Source organism: Filicampus tigris, chromosome 19 (assembly GCF_054856515.1).
Source record: "Filicampus tigris isolate MCC_2025a chromosome 19, RoL_Ftig_1.0, whole genome shotgun sequence".
NCBI lineage: Eukaryota > Metazoa > Chordata > Actinopteri > Syngnathiformes > Syngnathidae > Filicampus > Filicampus tigris.
In genome coordinates this window covers 9,418,227-9,438,009 of record NC_141235.1, presented here as the reverse complement: position 1 = coordinate 9,438,009, position 19,783 = coordinate 9,418,227, and the positions used below count along the sequence as shown (strand labels likewise).

Sequence of the window (19,783 nt, the reverse complement as noted above, 5' to 3'; positions counted from 1 at the left end):
AGGAGAGAGAGAGGGAGAGAGAGAGAGAGAGAGAAAAAAAAAGACGCATTGGAGGTGATGATTGACATGCCGGCATCTTTTTAAATATTCCTGTGATGTGGGTCCAGACACATGGATGCCAATGATGGCGGCCTTGCGCGCTGGCTGACGCGGCGGTCTGCCCGCCAACCACCTGGCTGGCTGCGAGAAACACGGGCCCTCTGTCCGTCAATCACCAGAGGTGGTAAAAGTAATCTGTACTCAAGTACAGATACAGATATATAACTAAAGCTGCGAGGGCCCTTGCAAACAATTTGGGGTACTTGATCATTGACGTACTGTTGAGGTAGTGACAGCACTATTGCCCTCAAATGTGTTTGCTAGACTCCACTAACAAAGTATTTATACTTCATTACTTCTCACCACTGTCAATCAGGCAAGGAGAAGTGTCAGAAGAATGGCAGCAGATGTGCGATTCTTCACACCTTGTCCTCCGCGTTGACAATGGCCTCGGGATTCCGGCTGACGCGCTAATGTGCATAATGGAGGAGATATTAATCGGGGTAACCTAGCTCCTGCACGGGCGAAAAAAAATGACAATCCAACCAAAACTAAGTATCTCAAATCGAAGCTAAATATGCTACGTCTGTTCTTAGAAGGCAGTTTTTGTGTAGAATTGCGTTCCCTGGATAACCTTCATAACGTATTATAAAATGCTATGGAGATTTTGTGAGTAAGTTTATCTTAAATAAGAAATAAAATTATTCTATCGGTGGTCAGAGTTGGCAAAAGAAATCAGTCTGTACGTACAGTAAGTAGATTAGTGTTATAGGACTTTGTTTTGGGCGAGAGTCGGTGTACACCCTGGACTGGTTGCCAGTCATTCAAAGATTTGAATTGTATCTAATTTCTTATGCAGAGGTCAAAGATCAACTTGCAACTTGTGATTGGGAGTCTGACTGCTTATTTGTATAGACGAAATGTGCCGTAGATTGGCTGTCGGCTGGGATATGCTCCATTTTACAAATGACCTTCGTAAGAATAAACAAAAATGGATGGATGCAGAACCAGTGATTTTCAGTTATTCAAGCATTTTTTTAACTCATTCATAGACATTTTCAGACCGTCTTTTACCCTAACGTTTGAAAAAAAATGTGAAAAAAAATATAAATAAATTCCTGGGATTGAATGGCTGGACTGCGAAAAGCCAAATAAATACGTCAATGGCAGTGAATGAGTTAACATGCATCCAGGTGATTTCTGAAAGTCTCCAAAAGCACATATCCTCCTTTGAGTTGTGGTGGTGTTTGAGTTGTTTTTCCATGGCACTCTGTACATCTGCTGAGGCTTATGTAATTCAGTCGTGGATGTCCCGCCTGACGCGTCATGTATATTGCATGGACTAAAAAGCTGCTCTCTTGCCGCCCGCACTCAAGGCTTACTGGATTTTTCATCTCCAATTAAAAGGGAACTAAAGTATTGCACCGTTGGACTCGAGTGAGAGGGAGAAATAATTGACAGGCTCGCTCCCGAAACAAGTGAATTATTTAATCTGCTTTGGACTTTTATGGTGGTTAAAGAAAAAGCTCTTACACTGAAAATGCAATTATGTCTTGGATTGGGGCGGTGAAAAGGTTGGAAAAAAAGGAAAAATTAGTCAGGACTCTTGATTTTGATGATGTGTTCAGGGCACTTTGTAAGACCTATACAGTATATTATGTATATGGAAATCCATTTTCTACTGCGCAGTGTAGAAAATGAATGGATTTAATTAATATTGTGCCCTGTGATTGACTAGCAACCAATCCATGGCATCATCCATAATATACACGTAAATATATATAATTTAATGCTACCATATAAAAATGCCAGTAGAGCAACATATTGCATATGTCTATAAACATCCAAGATGAAGCTATCATATGAATAAATCATCGATTGAATGTCGCAAGATAATGAGCCATCATTGTGCCTAACCCCAAGTTAGCGCGATTGATTCCGTTGTGATTTGGATGAACAAATACGAAGAACAATCAAGCGGCGCGCGAGGAACGTGTCGCTCTCTGATGTATAAATATCATCATGTCTGACTTGAGAGGTTCTTCGACCTCCTGATTTTTGAGCATGTTTCCATTTGTTTGCTTCACTCCCGCTCTTTCCATTGTGCCTGAATCAATATGGAAATGAGACACTTAGGAGAGCTTGGAAATGTTCCAGACTCCTTTGGGGGTGATTTTTCCCCCCCCCCATCACAAAGAGACTTGTAGGTTTATTTTTAAAATATTAAAATCACTCAGTTGAATGTGAAACACAACAAAAAAAATATTTGCCTTAGCATAATGTGACATGTGGCAGTAGATTGTTTGGGTAGACATGCTAACTGTTGACATAAAATGAGTGAATATTCATACAACACAAAAGCTAGCTAGCTGAGCTAACAAGCTATTTTGGGGATTATGCTTTACATGGTTTTTTTGTTGTTTTTTGTGAATATAAATAAAGTAAGGCAAAGTGAGCCACACTAAATCTTAAATTGGAAGCGAAACTTAAACTTTTATCTCCAGTAGACTTGATTATTGTCATGGTTTCTCACAAACTTCAAAGCAAACATAATGAAGGGTCAGAAAGCAAATGGATGAGTCCAGTTTATCTAATTGTAATATTTGCCGCCCTATTTTTTCATGTGCAGCCCAAGTCTAGCGCAACGTTCAGTCTCAGTGAGTGGAGTTTTTTCTTTTGGTATTTTGGTAGACGGGCGCAATTCGAAACGGGTGCTTGCGCCGTTGTGGAAGTGAACACAGCCGACATGATTCCCGGCCAATCGAAGCGGCTCCCTTTAAATTCAGCGTGCGGTCTACGTGGCGAAAGTATAACAGACTCACAGGAATCCGTGCAGGAGATTGGCGCACAGAAAGTACGTTTGTATTAGGGACTGTAAGATCGCCGCTGCAAAGTGGGCGCTTGGATCGTGCGTCTGTATGTGCTCTTTCACTTGTCTCACTTAATAAACGCCAGAAAGACCTTCACACTAAGATCTTGCAATTAACATAACATCTCAACAAAGCACACTGAAATGTGCTTTCTGTGTGTGCGTGTGTTCTTGAATGCATTGATCAGTGAGAGGAAAAAAAAAAAGACTCAAAGCTAATCACGTAGATCATGGCCCTCGTCATCTTCAATCCTGCGACAAAGTGTCTTGAAACGGAGCCTCGGGGACATCAATAAGGATCGAATTTGGCTCGCGGAGATTGTACTGATCAATACGGCGAGATTGCATCGGGCACATTTGTAGCGTAGCCAAAAGCCGGCCGACGTGTAAACTAATTCCACATGTTAGACGAGCCGCTGTTCGCAAGTCAACAAGGCCGATGACACGCTTGAATTCAGATAAAACTTTCAGAATCCTCAGATGAGGTCTCGCTAATGAGGCTCTCTTGGAAGTGATACAAACTGGAGATGATTATTGATGGGCGCAGAAGAGTCTGGCTCCTTTGCAGCACAGTTTCGTGCCAGGTTGCAGTCAGATTTTTTTTTTTTTTTTCGTGACATTTAAACATGCATTTTAATTTCAGCAATTTCTCCACCGGTCGAAAAACGAAACTCCGAATGTCGGAAGAGGACGCCTCATGTCACCGCAGGCCATTTTGAAATTTGTATCACTTCCCAGGCGACGGAGAGAAAAAGAGGCGAGAAGAGAAGGTGAGAAAGCAGTCGGTGAAATTGATGACATTTATAGAAAATTACAAGAGGGGGGGGGGGGGGGGAAAGAGGCGGGGTTAGCACGGCCAGCCTGGGGCCAAACTAATAAAAGTACAATTGAATCACATCTTAAATAAATGACGCTGCTGTAGTTTAATAACGCATCCTGAAGGGAGGATATTCGACTCTACCATACATCTTAATAATACACATAACCAGTTCAAATGAAAGGATGCTTCTCAGGGACAAATTGAGTATTGCATCAATTTCCTCAACTGTTATTTGGGGGGGTTTTCAGGAAAATGTGGAGCTCCACCAAGAGGACACCATGGGAAATGGACTGCAACACTTTTTTTTCATAATGATATCAATGTAATGTTCTAGTTACCTATTCCATTTCGATAAAAATAAAAGGTGCTTTCCGACTCTTGAAAAGCACACACACATATACAGAGCTGAGCACTTGTATATATGTATACATATATGTATATGTAGGTACATATATGTGTGCATATATTTATATACAATATCCAATTTTGGAAACTTTTTTAATTTTCACTTTAATGCGATTAACCCGGAAACATGATTCATGTAAGAATAAGAAAATGAAAAAAAAAAAAAAAAGGAGATTAGTGTTTTTTACATGACAGCGACGATATATATACAGTACACACATATACGTATCTATATATACATACATATATACGTATCTATATATACATACATATATACGTATCTATATATACATACATATATACGTACACATATACATACATATAAAGTATATACACATACACACACATATATACATATATATATATATATATATACATATATATATATATATATATATATATACACATATATATATATATATATATATATATATACATATATATATATATATATATATATATACATATACACATATATATACATATACACATATATATACATATACACATATATATATATATATATATATATGTGTACATAGGCTATATGTGTACATACATACAGTATATACATATGCATATACTGTGTATATATAGGTTGACATACAGGTTTATAAATACATAAATATAAATAAATATACACTATAATTGGTAGCCTGTTAAAACCGTAGATAACCAAGTAAATTATATCAATAAGTAAAATGAAACCCCAAAAGATGAAATGAAATCAAATAAAATGCATCATATTTCTGAGCGTGTAGCTAGTTAAATATATGAAAAACTAAATCAACAAATAAGTCCAATTAAATGAGGTTGAATTCAATTCAAACGATAGAAATGCATAAATAACCAAGGATTATTTATGCACCATACTGTACATAAAATAAAATCAGCTAACTTAAATACTGTATGTTTCTTTCCGGGAACAGGTTCAGAAAGCAAACTTCATAACCATCTGGGGTTATGCTTTTGTAGTATTAAATCCTTCAAACACACTACATTCCATTATTAAAGCAGCAGACTGATCACATCTAATCCAGAATTTATGAAGGCGCACATATTTTGCTTTCATGTATAACGTGTGACGAGCAGGCCTCAGACAAAAATGAAGACAATCCTCGGTTTTCAAGTGAGTCGGTTTACTTTTGAGAAGGTTAAATGAGCAGTTGGTTAACATTCATACAAAATGTAGAGTTGTGCAAACAAAGCGTCGATAAAGAATGCCTTTCACATGCTCACTGATGCTGGCATTTTTTTTTTTTGGAAAAATAGAACACTAAGAAATACTATGTACACATCCAAGAGCTGTACGTCATCAAACTCAGCGGTGGCCATGAGCAAGAGGTTGCTTGCATAGTTGAGTGCATGCAGAAGCAAGTCATCATGCAACAATTTTCACATGAACCGTGATTTGTGTGCAGAAAGCGGTGACGATGAGTCGCCTCAAACGCGCTATGTACATGTACGCTCGAGAGCCACTTGATTAGGTGCACCTGCACAAACAAACGCGATCCGGCGGGGGAGAAAAATGCTCCGTGTTACGCATTGTGTTTGGATTTGGACAAGTTGGAAGAAATTATTTTGTTGCGTTCCATTTTTATGCTGATTAAAACTAAAAATCGGCATGCTGATTCCAAAATTGTAGTCAGTTTTTTTCTTACCAGATAAGCAAAATTCCGCTCATTGGCTCTAGTAAGACACGCCGACTTGTTGCTATGTGGCAACTGGTTAGTGCTGTCACAATTGAGTGCGGTGAGAGGTGTGTGCGGCTCCCAATAGGTTACTACAATCAATATCTGCAAACAGGAATTAAGAGGATTAGTGTTCGCTTTTCTCTTAACCTTGTAACCACGGGCATACCGTTGTAAGGTCTATTTCGTTTTATGATGTTTTTTTTTGGTTTTTTTAGTTTTCCAAGCTTGTAACTATTCCATCTTAGTGGTTAATTTGCATACATACTCATTTGTTTAATATTTTTTAAGAAAACAGGATCCTATAGCTCAAAAACCTGACGTGATACAGAAAAACTGGCATCAATTTTGGATTCCGCACTCAAAATTAGTTAAAAATAGCCATCAGACCTAACTCAACAAAAATTGTAATTTTGTGTAATCGATTAGTTGTCGATTCATTTTGACACCTCTGGTCACGATTGCTTGGAAACAATTACCCAATTCATGACGTGAATGGCGAATGTAAATGGCCATGTAAAACATTTCTCAGTTCTATATCAGTTGTATATTGTGTCAGATGTTATTTTTAGTCTGTGCCGTGCCGGGCTCAGTCCCTATCGCCCTGCAAATACGTAGATTAAATTTTAGCTAAAGAATTAAAGTATTAGAAACACCTGCCAGTATGATAAAGTGAAAAAATAATAGCAGTATTATCTTTGCATAAACTGAATTTGATATCATTTGATTGTGCAAGTGGACCGAATGGTTGGAGCCGGTGTTGTTTATGTTTGCGCGTAAGTATGGCCTTTGTACACCCTGTGATCTTTGAGAGGAATGTTCCGAGACAGCGTGGCAGTCAGAGAGCCCTGAGGCCACAAGTGGGCGCCACAAGTAAATGTTGGCATCGGCCCCGGCGCTAGGTGGGAGGTTGCCCAAGGGCTTGATGTGTTTGTACAGGTAAATAAACACATACATTTAAGAACCGTGATCGCCAGATGAATGAACTACTGACACATGCTTCTTCACTCCGCACCGTCTCCTCGACCTCTTCAAAAAAAAAAATACTCCTTGAAGGCTGTTGCACGATAACTACATCAAGTGTATGTAAACAGCGATTAAGGTTACATAGGTGTGTGTTACTTGAAACGACATATTCAGTGCTTAATAAATATTAAATTTGACTTATAAATTTACCAACACCTGCAGTTATACAATTTAGATTAAATACTATGATTATCTGAGGCACTGATGTTGACACTTGGCTCTCCATATTGAAGGAGAGATAAAGGTTTCGGGAAATAATTTAAAGTTCTGAAAAAAAAAAAAAAAAAAGACTTCGTACTCCATTTTCAACAGTCCAAGTATCGTTCGCCAGCACTTTTTGACTCTTGAGCCACGCCTCCACCGATTATCTGTCAGCCAATCAATGGACAGCGGCGCAACTGGCTCCACCCTCCCTAAACGTAATGATTACTGCGACTGGCAGTCCAACGCTGTATTGAAAAATGGAATAGTTCAAGTCGATGTTTGGGACGGGCATACCTATCAGTTAGGGCCCGATCAATTAATCGGTCGATATGAGCTCTTGAAATCAGCCGATTTTTTTTTTAAACACATTAAGAATTACAACATGAGACAACGGTAATGATGTTCAAACATTACGCACACCCCAAAAAAAAAAAAAAAAAAAAAAAAATCGGCCGATTTCTGCCGATTATGCTCAGTCAAATGTTCTGCCTGTAATTCTTATCATTCAGTATCTTTTTATTTAATTGGCTGATTAATCAGAATTTTTGTTCTGCCAAATATTGGAATCGCCCTAAGAAATCCATATCAGTCGAAACCTTATTAATGTTAAAAGGAATTCAGAGCATTCAGAGAGATCCCATTCCTTTAAGAACGACAATTAATTGATTGTTCATTTTCTCCATAGAGAATTCTAAAATTAAGAAAATGTAACTCTCTCTGTCTCTCTCAAAAAAAAAAAAATCACACCCAACCAAAGTGTTCGTAACTCTGCCGCTTGGTGGAAACGAGGCTTAAAAGACTCCTCGCAGCTAAGCTACGGACACAACAAGGCAATCATTCCGATAAATGAGCGACCCATGCTTATGTACAGTACAGTATAGTATTTCCTGGAAATCATCACAACCATACAAAGTGCTTTGGTAAAACCCATTCCTAAATAACTATAGAACAAATTGGACAGGAAATGTCCGAAATGGCAGCTGTAAACCAGTAACCACTGAAAGGCTAAAGGTGTCAATTGAGCGTTCGGAGCTGCACTAGAAAGGAGAGCGAGATGATCTTCGGGCCCTTGTGTGGATTTCATTTGGACCTCTGGCTTGATTGTGTGGAGTTGATGGGGATTTTCCTGGATGGCATGGTCTTTTTGACAGGTTCTTTCTTCGAAGGTTCTTTCGCAGAAGAAGCCTGGTTGGTCGTTTCTGAGAGTTTGGATTTAGTGGAGGGCAGCAGTGAATGTTTGGCTGCGGCGGAACCTTTGGACGAGTCCTTGTCCTTAGCTGCGGTGGCTTCCGAAGTCGCGTTCTGGGGTTTCTTGCTTGCTCCGTCTCTCGCCAGATCTCCGCCACCCTCTTCCAGACCTACTTTGGTGTCCGTGGCCGTCGCTTTGCCGCTATCCGTCGACTTGCGGGTGTCTTTGGGCCTTAGGGCAGTTTTGAAGAAGGACAAAGCTTTGTCCTCGGTCTTACTGTTCCTTCGAGGGGCTTTTGACGACAGGGCGCCAGACGGAGGTATGACACTGGAGGATCGCAGACTGGTCATGGAGGAGCTACTGCTTGAGCTTCGGGCGACCGTCCTGTTCTCCAAAGCTCGACCGGGCCTGCCCTCCGCTCTACTGCCAGCACCGGACCTCGACGGAGGACCTCCATTGGTAACTTTCTTCTCCGATGCCGCGTTGGTCCGTGAAGAATCCCGGCTTGCGCTCCTGTCGGCTCCCTTAGTCCTCCCTGAGGCCGAGCTTTTATCTCCGCCTCCTTTGGGAGCCACCCTTCTCTGAGCGTGAGAGCTTCCCGGCGAACCGCTCCTTCTCTGTGGGGCAGAGTCAGGATGTAACGCCTCCTGAGTTTGGGACGAGCCCCTTTTGGAAGGCGTCGCTGTCCTGGAGGAACCGGCCTTACTGGCTTTGGGTGGTCCATCGGCCTTGTCCTTTGGATTGGATGCGGCGCCCTTAGCCTGCGCTCGAGCTGGCAACTTAACAACAGCTGGGGACGCAGGAGACAAAGAGCTGGATGACGTCGAGGAGGCAGCGGGACGCTTCTTGGGGCTCCTTTCGCTCTCCGTCCCTGTCTTTGCCGAGCTCCGTTTGCCAGCTGTACTGTCGGCGGCCGCATTTCTTTGTTTCTGCTCCTTTGCAGTCGCCCCATGTCGAGGGCTGACTTGTTCAGCACCACTGACTAGATTGTTGTTATCCCCGGCCTGCGAGGAGCTTCTCGGCTCGGCCCGTGACGTAGCTTTGGGGTGAAGCTGTTCTATCAGCCTCTTACTGCCGGGATTATGATCCAACGCTGCGAGTGCGGATTTACCTCCGATCTTTGGCGAACCGCTGAAGCAGGACGTCGACAGATTGGTATCAACCACCTCCCCTATCATTTCGAGCGTCGGGGAAGAGGAGTGGGATTCCAGTGAGAAGCGCGAGGGGGAGTTAGAACGGAGTTGCAACTTGGCAGAGCACCAGGAAGGTTTCTGGCCGTTCTCACTGAGCACTAGCGGACTGGCGATGGTCGCTCTCGAGGAGAAGGTCTGCCTTTGCATGCCTCTCACCACGGGGCGACTTGATAAACCTGCACACCAGAAAGGTTCACTTCAGAATAAATAAAGCGCTCTCACGTTCAGAGGAATTTGCACGCCTACCGTCATCCTCGCTGCGTTCACCGGCAAACTCCGCCGACTCGGAGAGGGAGGCCAGCGATGTTCGTCTGGAGGAACCGGACGAGGCTTGGCTCGGTGGACGGCTTCCCATCAGCCGGCTGATCCAATGCTCACACAGGGAAGAACTCGTAGATCCTAAAGGGCCCAACGATCGTTACGTTTATGTAACACCAATTATAGTTGACACCGGCTATTGGTGGGGGGATAGGAACTGGGCTGGTCCGCGAAAAAAAAATTCTATCTATTTTTAAAATTTGAGAATATGCAAATCCGCATCTCCCAAACCGCAAGAAAGCAGCGGGATGACTGTAATCCCAAACAAATAACTAGGCATTGGGGAAACCACAAGAAATGTGTCAGATACTCTCCTAACTTGACCAACAACACAGGCTAAACATCGCCTCTCTCCGATAGACAAAACTTGTCTCTCGGTTCATCATAAAGTAATTGTGATGCAAACAATGGCGACATCTTGTGGCATCTAGAGCATTAATGAACAATGATTACCTCCCACAGAACTGTTGGCAGACCAAGACGGAATGGTGGCACGTCTCTGATAAAACAAGATGTAAGCCGTCTGCTTGCAGACGTCCTCTTCTGATATTGGATGAACGTCGCTATCATCGAAGCAATACCACTGCCCATCAATGGAGTTCTTACACTGAGCTACAAGATTAAAAACAAAACAAAAAAAAACAGCACGGTGTCAGGAAACTGACTTGGTGTCTTTTTCATCTCCGCTGGACGTGATACCTGTGTAATGTCCTCCCTGCATGGTCCCGTGATGGTTGCACACGGCGTACAGGTCGTAAAGGTAATCCTCGGGGTCCCGACCCAACCCGTAAGGCCGTCTCCACGGCGACCAGTGCGAGGGCAGACTCCAGCTGCTCTGGCTCCTCTTCACCATGTGCGGGGCCATGTCCATGCCCGTCAGCGGGAACTTGACCATGTTCTGCATTTTCATGCGCCGATCGCCATCCTGAAGGAATGACACGTTCGATTCATGTATTTCGGAAAATCCCGCGAGGTGCCATACCTGTCGAAAGCGTTTGAGGTGAAGGATGAGGATGTCGGGCAGCGTCCACAAACTGAGCTTGATGCTGCCCTGCTGAAGCTGCTTACAGTGTGGACAGCGCCAGGCGTCATCGGGAGCAAGCTGGGGAAAGGAAATTGCCAAATGTAAAACTCAAATCAAACGTACGGTTCTTGTTTTAATGGGGGGGGGGAGGAGGTTCTTCTCAAATGAAGACTCAGCTTTATTATCATGACACACATTATTTGAAATGCATATTGATGAAATACATCCTCAGCTCCATTCTGCAACCAGGTCCACTAATATATTTGCATTTGTTGCATGTTGATGTTTGATTGATGTATTGCAAATAATAAAATAATAGTAAAATAAATGATCTTCAGTTCAACAGAAAATTCAATTCTAAACTCTGAGATGATTTTTTTTTAAATAAATATAATCAGCATTTAGGTCATCTTTTGTGTTTTCTGAAAAACTGGAAAAAATGGCTTTGGGCATTATTTTAGCAAAGTGACAATATCTTACATACTGTACATGTTTTTTTTTTTGTTTTTTTTAATAACCTCTAGTGGTACACAGGCTCCCTCTAGTGTTACATAAAATCCACCATTCAGTCTTATGGTACAGCCATAGCCAAAGCGCAGGAAGTTTTATATTGTTTTAAGCTTCTTGTATTAAAATGGAAATCTTTTTTTTTTTCAAGAATATGTTCGCAACAGGCCCATTAGTTGAAATACAGCATTCTGATTAGTATTGCGTTTGTGGAATATGAGTTAAGCAGCAAAATCCCTTTTAGCCATCTCAGGCGGCGGCCATTTTGTCACTTCTGTCGCCTGACATGACATCCCAACCTGCTTACGGTTCAGGTAACAACCAATCATAGCTCAGCTTCAGAAAACAGGTCAGCCGTGATTAGTCGTTACCTGAGCCCTGAGCAGTTGTGATGTCATTTTCAGTCGACAGCAGTGACAAAATGGCCGCCCCCAGAGATGGCTAAAAAACCAGTGGATTAACTCTTATTCCACAAACGCAATATTTATCAAAATGCCTTGTTTCAACTAGTGGGCTTGCACAGAACATCTTGAAAAAAAAAATGTTTGGGTTGATTTCCCGCTTTAAGTGCAATACTCTGCATTTTTTCTGCACTCAAATAAATGTTTAAAATGTTGCATGGGAGGGCTAAAAGTATTTTAAAACGTGTTCTCTTTGTATGATCTCTCCATATTGCAGCGGGGTGGGTCAGGACTGTATTTCCTGAAAATATCACGAGAGTGGCGCACGTATGGATTGATTCCGTGTCAGATGTTTGAGCCCACCTGCTCCTCTTTGGTGTAGAGCTGAAAGCACTGAGCGAGTGAGCAGCTCTGAGGCTGGAGGTGCTGCTCCTTCATATGACGTACACTTTCTGCATCGGGGATGTATTCGTCCTCTGTTCTTTTAAACAGACTGCAAGTAAACACAACATTGACGCAAGGCTTCAGCTTGTGAATCATCCCAGCTGAACGGTTCGCACTGTGGACGAACTTTGCCGTGGTGTCGATGTCGCACCGCATCCTAATATTTCTTAATTCATTCCAACCAGTCGAATTTGCGCCACTTACTAGTCTTTTGTCTCCTTGTCCCATTCCACAACAATTTTGACATGAGGCGGCCCCCCGGGACCGCAAGACTTGTATGCCCTGTTCAAAAGTAGATTTCATTATTAGCGGCAATACGCGATTCCGCTTGGACTGTCAAATAAAATGAAAGGGGAAAAATGAAATCAACACAAATGTAAACACAAATAAAACAATTACAAATAACAGAGCCTATAATACAACCAGTTTCATGTCTTAAGTAACATTCCCAATGAACAGTCAACCTCAAGTGCCCAGAATGTGCATTACATAACGAACAGTAGGAGCAGCGCTCCCCCTAGTGGTGACAGGCAGCCTTACCTCTCTACAGAAGGATGGCAGAGCGGTTGCTCCTCCTGAGGCAGGAGATACGTGATCCCAACGACCCCCACCACACGTAACGTGAAGGGCCCTACCTACATGATCATAGTGCGAAACAATGTCACAATAATTGAAACGCAGTATATAGTTGAATTGTTTTTTTTTTTTTTTTTTACAGTACGTGCCTGCACTACAGCTCCTGGGCGCAAGAGATGACGCATCTTCTCCAGAATTTCCTTCTGGAGTACATCCCATGTGACTGTACGCTCCAGGTAGAGAATGAAAGGATTCCCAAACCTGCGGGAATCCCCGAAAACAGTCTTGTTATACGGCAGAGATGGAATCAAGTCAAGTCAAGTCAAGTCAAGTCATGTCATATCCCGAGTCTTAAACCGCCAAGTCCAAGTGGAAGAGTTAGCAAATTGAGCGAGACCCTCGTCCCCGCCCTCTCGACGTACCTGCGTCCTTGCTGACCAGCACAGGCTCGGTTACACACCAACAGCACCACCTTCTCGTCCTGTCCCGTGTTCTTATTGGGGCTGAGAGGCGGGGTGGCGGGCTCCTGGATTTGTGGTGATAACCGATTGTTATCCGTGCTGTACTTCAAGTTGTTCTGGTTGAGATTGGCATGTGGACTCCCTGTATTGTGGTCAAAAATGTTCACTTATTACATTTTAATTAAAACATTATTTATACAATTATTTACCATTTTAAGGTAACGAGTAAACATGAAGGCTGCTGAGACCAGGCACCGATACTTAAAGTGGGAGTCTACCCAAACATATGTTTTTTTCAAGAATATGTTCTATGCACACTCACTAGTTGAAACAAGGCATTCTGATAAATATTGCGTTTGTGGAATAAGCCTTAATCCACACGTTTTTAGCCATCTCTGGGGGCGGCCATTTTGTCATTTCTGTCGACCGAAAATGAAATCACAACTACCCAGGGCTCAGGTAACAACCAGCTTCAGAAAACAGGTCAGCCGTTACTGGTCTGAGCCCTGGGTAGTTGTGATGTCATTTTCAGTCGACAGAAAGGACAAAATGGCCGCCACCTGAGATGGCTAAAAACGGGTTGATTTTGTTGCTTAACTCATATTATACACAAACGTAATATTAATCAGAATGCCGTGGGCCTGCTGGAAACATATTCTTGAAAAAAAAATGTGTCCAGTTGTCCGGTTAAGTAAAAAAAAAAAAAATGTTACGTCTCAAAAGTACTCGTGGTATCGGGACTTGGTTCCAGTGGGTTTCGTCTGAAATTGAAAGCATTTCTACCACATTCACCCGACGTTTTATTAAGTTTGCCAACATTATCTATTTGAGTCAATACAAGAGGTGCTTATTATTGCGTTTGTTTGTTGTTGTTTGTTTGTTCAGTGTAGTTTGCAGTTGTGCGGAACTGCTTCCTGTAACATTTACCCATGTAGCCAAATAAGGAAACCAAAATATTCAAAACACCCCTCAGTAAGATGCAATGTCACCGCAAACTACAACCACAATAATCGACTTATGAAATAAACCAACAAAATTGAGTATGATTATCTTTAGAAAGGCACAACTCTTTCATCTGATCTCATTAGAATAAGAACGTGTACTTAATGAAGCGTCTAGTGAGTGCTTAATCCAATTGGGCCTCCCACTTGTACTAGCTAATGAGCAGGTTGTCGTACCGCCTCGCTTGGAGCGGATCTGATCGGGCCTGAAGAGCTCGGGCGTCTCGAAGGCAAAGATGGAGTCGCTTTCCTGAATGATTTCCAGGTCGTCGTCGTCGTCGCAGAAGGAGCGATGGAAGCCGTCGTAGTACATCTCGGTGAGGACAATCTGAACGCGGACGCGAGGGGGTCGGTGAGAGCGGTGGATTCCCAACCGTCCGCGTGTTGCGAGAGATCGCCGCGTGTGGAGGAGGACGTACCTGTTGAGCAGGGATTTTGGTCTCCTGCGCCACTGCTTGCCTGAGCCTGGACACGGTGCCAGACAGAGGCACGGCCACCCCGACCCTCATACAGTGGGAGCACTTGCCCTGGTACACCACTGTCACATACAAGGGCCTGCATCAAAAAAACAGAGGTTGAGAAATGAAAAAAAAAAAGTGAGAAACCGAGAGACAGCGTTACAGGGAGCATCTGCTAATTTTAGCTTTTTTTTTTTTTTGTCCATCTGTATCTTTTTAACGCCGACAAACTCACCGCGTGTGAGGTACGGGGATTGGCAATGAGATGCAGAGAAAAGGATCAAAGGTGTTGCTCTGTTTCTGGCAGTGTGGACAAGTCAGGGAGGATCTGCACAGAAACAATGAACAAACTCATACAACGCATCAGGATGACATTTTTGGAAACAAAGCAAAAAACAAAACAGAAAAACAGACAGAGATTTTGTGGATGAGATTAAATGAGTTAATTTTAACTACTAATCGACTAAGTAACAAGGGTTGAAACGATTAATTGAAACTTGACACCCGTGCCGTAAGGGATTTACTCTAAGTTAGAGGTACTCAAATATAAAAAGTATCCACTTGTAGTCATTCGTCAGCAGAGTGATATGCTCATATTTGCCCACCAAATACCGTGCACAGTTACAGAAAATGTCCCAAACGGTCCAGCTCATATGGTCAGTGTTTGCGTGTCAACAAAAGTCAAGTTCAATACTGTGCATTTGTCAAATAGGAAGACAAACAGTGGCCGTGCGGATGGTTTACCTGTATTGGGCCTGGAAAAGCTCTTGCACAAAAGAGCCAGGCGCTGGGAGTGGAGATCCCCCTGGGGCGTTTTCATTCTCTACCGGTGGCTGGAAAGACAAAAACACAAGACAAAAAAAAAAAAAAAGGCACGAGAATGGAAAATGAACAGCGGTGGAAAGTAAAATAGTACAAACACCGTACTTCGTTTGTGTACTTAAGTCGATTTTTCAGGTGTCTGTATCAGTACCACTATTTAAGTACAGTTTTGTTGAGTCTGAAAATAAACACTGCGTGATTGCTGTTTACCGTCCTGGGGGGCCTGACGTCTGGATGGATGATGTTGTTGAGGTCTTCGTGAACTCGATCCAGCAGCCACAGAAGGAATTCTTGGGCGTCGTGTTGAGAGTTGCCCTTGAACTGAAGGGCGCTCTTTGACACCACATTCTGCAGTGGAGATACACACAATTTATTGGATGGATGGATAGACACACATAGATAGATTAGTAGCTAGCTAGATAGGTTAGTAGCTAGCTAGGTAGCTAGTTATCTATTGTAGCTAGACAGATTTGTAGCTAGATAGTGATAGATAATTGTTGGAAATTATTTTGCAGACCACAATCTCAAACTCATAGATACCAAGTTTGAGAACCACTCAGAAAACTAATTGAGCATACATGTGAAGGGAAACGATGCCAAACAGCACAGAGGGCACATCTAATTGCGCTTGAAGCAGTAGTAATAAAGAACACATTGAATTATTTAATTAAAACCGATGAATTTTTTTAAATCAAGTTAAACTTCATCAGCTGTGCTAGAAAAACAGACCTGCTGTAAATTAAGATGGCGTTTTGTGTAAACATAATTTCTCAACTCTTATTTTTTTTGCCAATTATTGTAATTGTTAATTTATTTAAAAATGTCTTGCATCATGCGTCACTTTACATAATTATGCAAAAATGGAAACGGATAATGGAAGAGCATTACTTTGGTTTGATAATGTATTACTTGACTCCTGAAAGTGGTGCTATAAATATATTTTTAATGTATAAAAATTCTGTATTTACATTCTGCAGGATCAAGATACAAGGATTGAAAGTCAACACGTTTGAGCACATCATTACGGGATGATTTTGCTCAGCATTTGACTATTTTTAAGGATTCTTTCTTCTTGCTATTAAATCTCCTTCTGACTATTCTAAGACACAGCACACATTTTGAGGTTGTCGCTCCAACAAGAAAACATCTAAAAACTGTCAGACGGTTCATACCCTGGCTGGCAACTAAGCTAAAGGGGGTGGGGGGAACAGCCCAAAATAGGAGCGCTTCTAAGAAGAAACTACAGAGTCCTCAAATTCAGTTCCTTTCTTTATGTAATTTGAAAAGATGAAAATAGATGAGCAGAAGATACAATGTTACCAATTTGCAAGGTGACAAGGCAAAATGGTTTGCATTTTACAAAAGCAGATAAGTGGGAGGCAGGGGGCTCCAAAAGGTAATTAAGTTCATTTGAGCTTCAACTCTCCTTCTCAAAGCAAGACCTGGTTTGAATATTGATTTTTTTATTATTCAATGAAAAAGATGAAAGGAAAAAAATGAGGCCAAATATTACATAAACCTAACCTCACACGTTGTTATTTGACCAGGGTAGAGCAACTGCGAAAACAGGGTAAATGACCGCATTGATGATTTTTGACTTCTTCTGTACCGTTATAGTTTCAATGTGTGGTGAAAAAAAACTATTTTTGTGATGTAAATTGTTTCGAAGCTAGAACGTTGGCTGTAATTTACATTTCAGCAGGTAAGATGATTCAAAATCAGACCTGGTGGAAACTGGCAAGGTACTGGCTCATTAATTGGCTTTTCTGTTGCTTGCATTAATGGCGTATACGAGCATTTTTAACAACGAAAAGGATAGCACACTTTCATCTACTAGCAGGTTAGCCATTATGTTTAGCTAAATTATTCAAAGATGACCCAAAAACATTTCATACACACTTGTGAGAAAATTACTTGACAGCATGAAAACACACCCTGACATTTCCAGGGCATCCCAAATGTATCATAAAAAAATGATTACTTTTCCTTCAATTTAAAGCAATATTCATTGTTTCAGGCTTAATCCACGTTTAAAAACGCATCAAAATGCTTAATCTATCCCACTTCCCTTCTCATGCAATGGACTATTCCATGTGAGGAAAATGAAGCAGAGTAAAAGTGCCATTATACCGCCCTCTGCTGTCGACTGGGAATGACATCACAGTGGCTAAGGGCTCAGGTAACCATTGTCATGTCACACCTGTTTTCTAGATTTGGTCATGGGACCCTTGCGAGCTGAGCCCTTAGGCACTGTGATGTCATTTTCAGTCGACGACAAGTGGCAAAATGGCCACCACCTTGAGATGGATGAAAAAAAAAAAAATGGTTAAAATTGTCTTTAGAGAAACTGACAAAATGGAGGAGATTACTGTCACAACACAGAACCTACCTTGAAGTCTCTGCTGTGCTGGGGCGTGTACTCAAAAGTCCACAGAGCTCGAACCAGACCGGAAAGCTGCTCCGTCACCTCCCCGGATTCTTCCTGCTGCTGCTGGCTGGACTTCTTCTGCACCAGGACTCCATTGGACTTACTGGCCTTGGTATCGGCGCCACTGCCGGGCTCGGGTGCTCCTCCTTCGCCCCGGAACTGCTCCAGGGCCAGGTACTCTGCGAAGAGCTCGGTGTTGCTCAGGCACTGCAGGATGGCGTTCATGAAGCAGGTGTTGCCGTGGTTCTTGAGCCCGGCCACGCCTGGCACCTTGTCACCGAAGGGGAACCCCCCGCAGTCGCTGTCGTCCGACTGGAGCGACCCGCCGGTGGTGGTGGGGATCAACGAGGCGTCGTCTTTGTCGTCGCGGGCGACCTGCTCGTCCGTACTGAAATGTGACAAAGTGGAGAGAGTCCGGAGAACTCGGTTCATGAAGCTGCCCACCGAGCGGACGGAGCTCCTCCGGAACAGCTTCTTGCTGAAGGATTTCTTCTCCTTGCTGGTGACCACTTTGGACATGGTGGCGGCTCTCTGGTGGCCTTTGAGAGAAAGGGGTGGCCGAGAGGTTAGCAAGTTTGCCTCACAGTTCTGAGGTTCCAGGTTTGAATCTGGGCTACAGCCTTCCTGTGTGCATTTTGCATGTTCTCCCAGTGCTTGGGTGAGCTTTCCCTCGCTTCATCTCACTTTTCAAAAACAACATTGCAATGTATATTGTATGTCATTAAAAACAAGACATTGCTGGGTGTTTTCATTCTATCAACAAAAAGTAGAAAAACCCCAAAACATTTATAGCATATGCTTTTGTTTTGCCCAAAGTCTGCTATCGCTCCAGCTCACCCAATGAGGACAACATTAAATGGATGGATGTTTGGAGAGAAAAGAGGAAACATCCCACTTTAAATCCTTTTTAGAGCACTTGGCTGCTACCCCCACGCGACATCACTCGTTCGTGTTGTCCACATGCAGGGCCCGGGGATGTTCCACTTAAAGGCCTGCTAGTTGTGAAAGGAGACAGACGGCCCAGCTTGCATAAACACAAACACCGTGTGGTGGTGGTGGTGGTGGACAACCGCTCCGACCCGGGCGCCTCTCACACACTCGCCAGCGCATCGCGTCTCCAGTAGCGGCTACGTGCACACGACACGGCGGCCCATGTCATGGAGGTGGACCCTCAGAAATAAACATCAACGGATCCGGAGTGGGGGGGTTCCTCATCTTTTATTCAACGACGCGCGGCTCCACCCGGTCCAAAAGGCACCACGCCGCGTCAAGTCCTCGAAACCTCGAATGGGTGTCTATTGTTTTCGGGTTTTTTTGTCTTCCCTAATGCTCCTCCGCGGTGGTCATCATCGTCGGTACCCCGCGACCGGAGCTCCAAAGCCCGCCGCTCCCTCCCCTCATGAGCATCTCCTCCGCACACGGTTGTGCGCCGAAACTTGGGCCTCCTCCACCCTCCCCGAAGTTTTTGGATGGAGGTGGTGTTGGGGTCACTCGGGTTGGTATTTGGAGCCCCTTAATTCCCGGTCGGGACAAGGATCGATGGCAAGGCCGTGTACCGCGTCCATCCTCATCTGTAGGCAGCGACACGAGCAGGCGGGCGGGCAGGGCGGGGACGGATGACGTCGCAGCCGAACACTGGTCCATGTTGGAGGGGAGCAGGTGGATGCTGGATGATGATGCCGGATGATGCATGCCATCCATCAGTCTCCACGGTCAAAAATCACAAGGTGCTGCCACATTGTCATTTTCATATTTCAGAAAAGTGGACATCAGTTATCCTCATATTAATTAAAAACAGAAAAAAATGATAGATCAAATCATTTGGAGCCCTTTAGAATGACTATTTACATGGCAAAAACGTTTGAATAAAATGCATCATACTCACCAGAGACGTTTACTGAATATGC

General features: G+C 43.1%; 1 protein-coding gene across 1 annotated transcript; it reads right to left on the bottom strand.

The window, feature by feature from the left end:
- Window positions 1–4,797: 4,797 nt before the first annotated feature.
- Window positions 4,798–19,521, bottom strand: LOC147129360 (ubiquitin carboxyl-terminal hydrolase 31-like). Its single transcript, XM_086017258.1, has 16 exons — window positions 17,838–19,521; window positions 15,659–15,796; window positions 15,371–15,459; window positions 14,862–14,954; window positions 14,588–14,723; window positions 14,346–14,496; window positions 13,129–13,309; window positions 12,852–12,967; window positions 12,671–12,761; window positions 12,335–12,412; window positions 12,050–12,179; window positions 10,737–10,856; window positions 10,454–10,679; window positions 10,208–10,366; window positions 9,683–9,835; window positions 4,798–9,612 (listed from the first exon to the last, which is right to left on the bottom strand). Exons 1-16 carry the CDS (start codon window positions 18,393–18,395, stop codon window positions 8,135–8,137), a joined length of 3,897 nt encoding a protein of 1,298 aa, XP_085873384.1. The 5' UTR covers window positions 18,396–19,521; the 3' UTR covers window positions 4,798–8,134.
- Window positions 19,522–19,783: the final 262 nt, after the last annotated feature.

What these genes read in the sequence shown, in the direction of transcription:
- LOC147129360 (XM_086017258.1), bottom strand. Translation starts at nt 18,395, where the DNA reads ATGTCCAAAGTGGTCACCAGCAAGGAGAAGAAATCCTTCAGCAAGAAG. An exon ending in CCAAAATCCCTGCTCAACAG is followed by an intron (nt 14,497 to 14,587) that starts GTACGTCCTCCT and finishes GTCCGCGTTCAG; the next exon opens with ATTGTCCTCACCGAGATGTA. An exon ending in TGCCATCCTTCTGTAGAGAG is followed by an intron (nt 12,413 to 12,670) that starts GTAAGGCTGCCT and finishes ACTTTTGAACAG; the next exon opens with GGCATACAAGTCTTGCGGTC.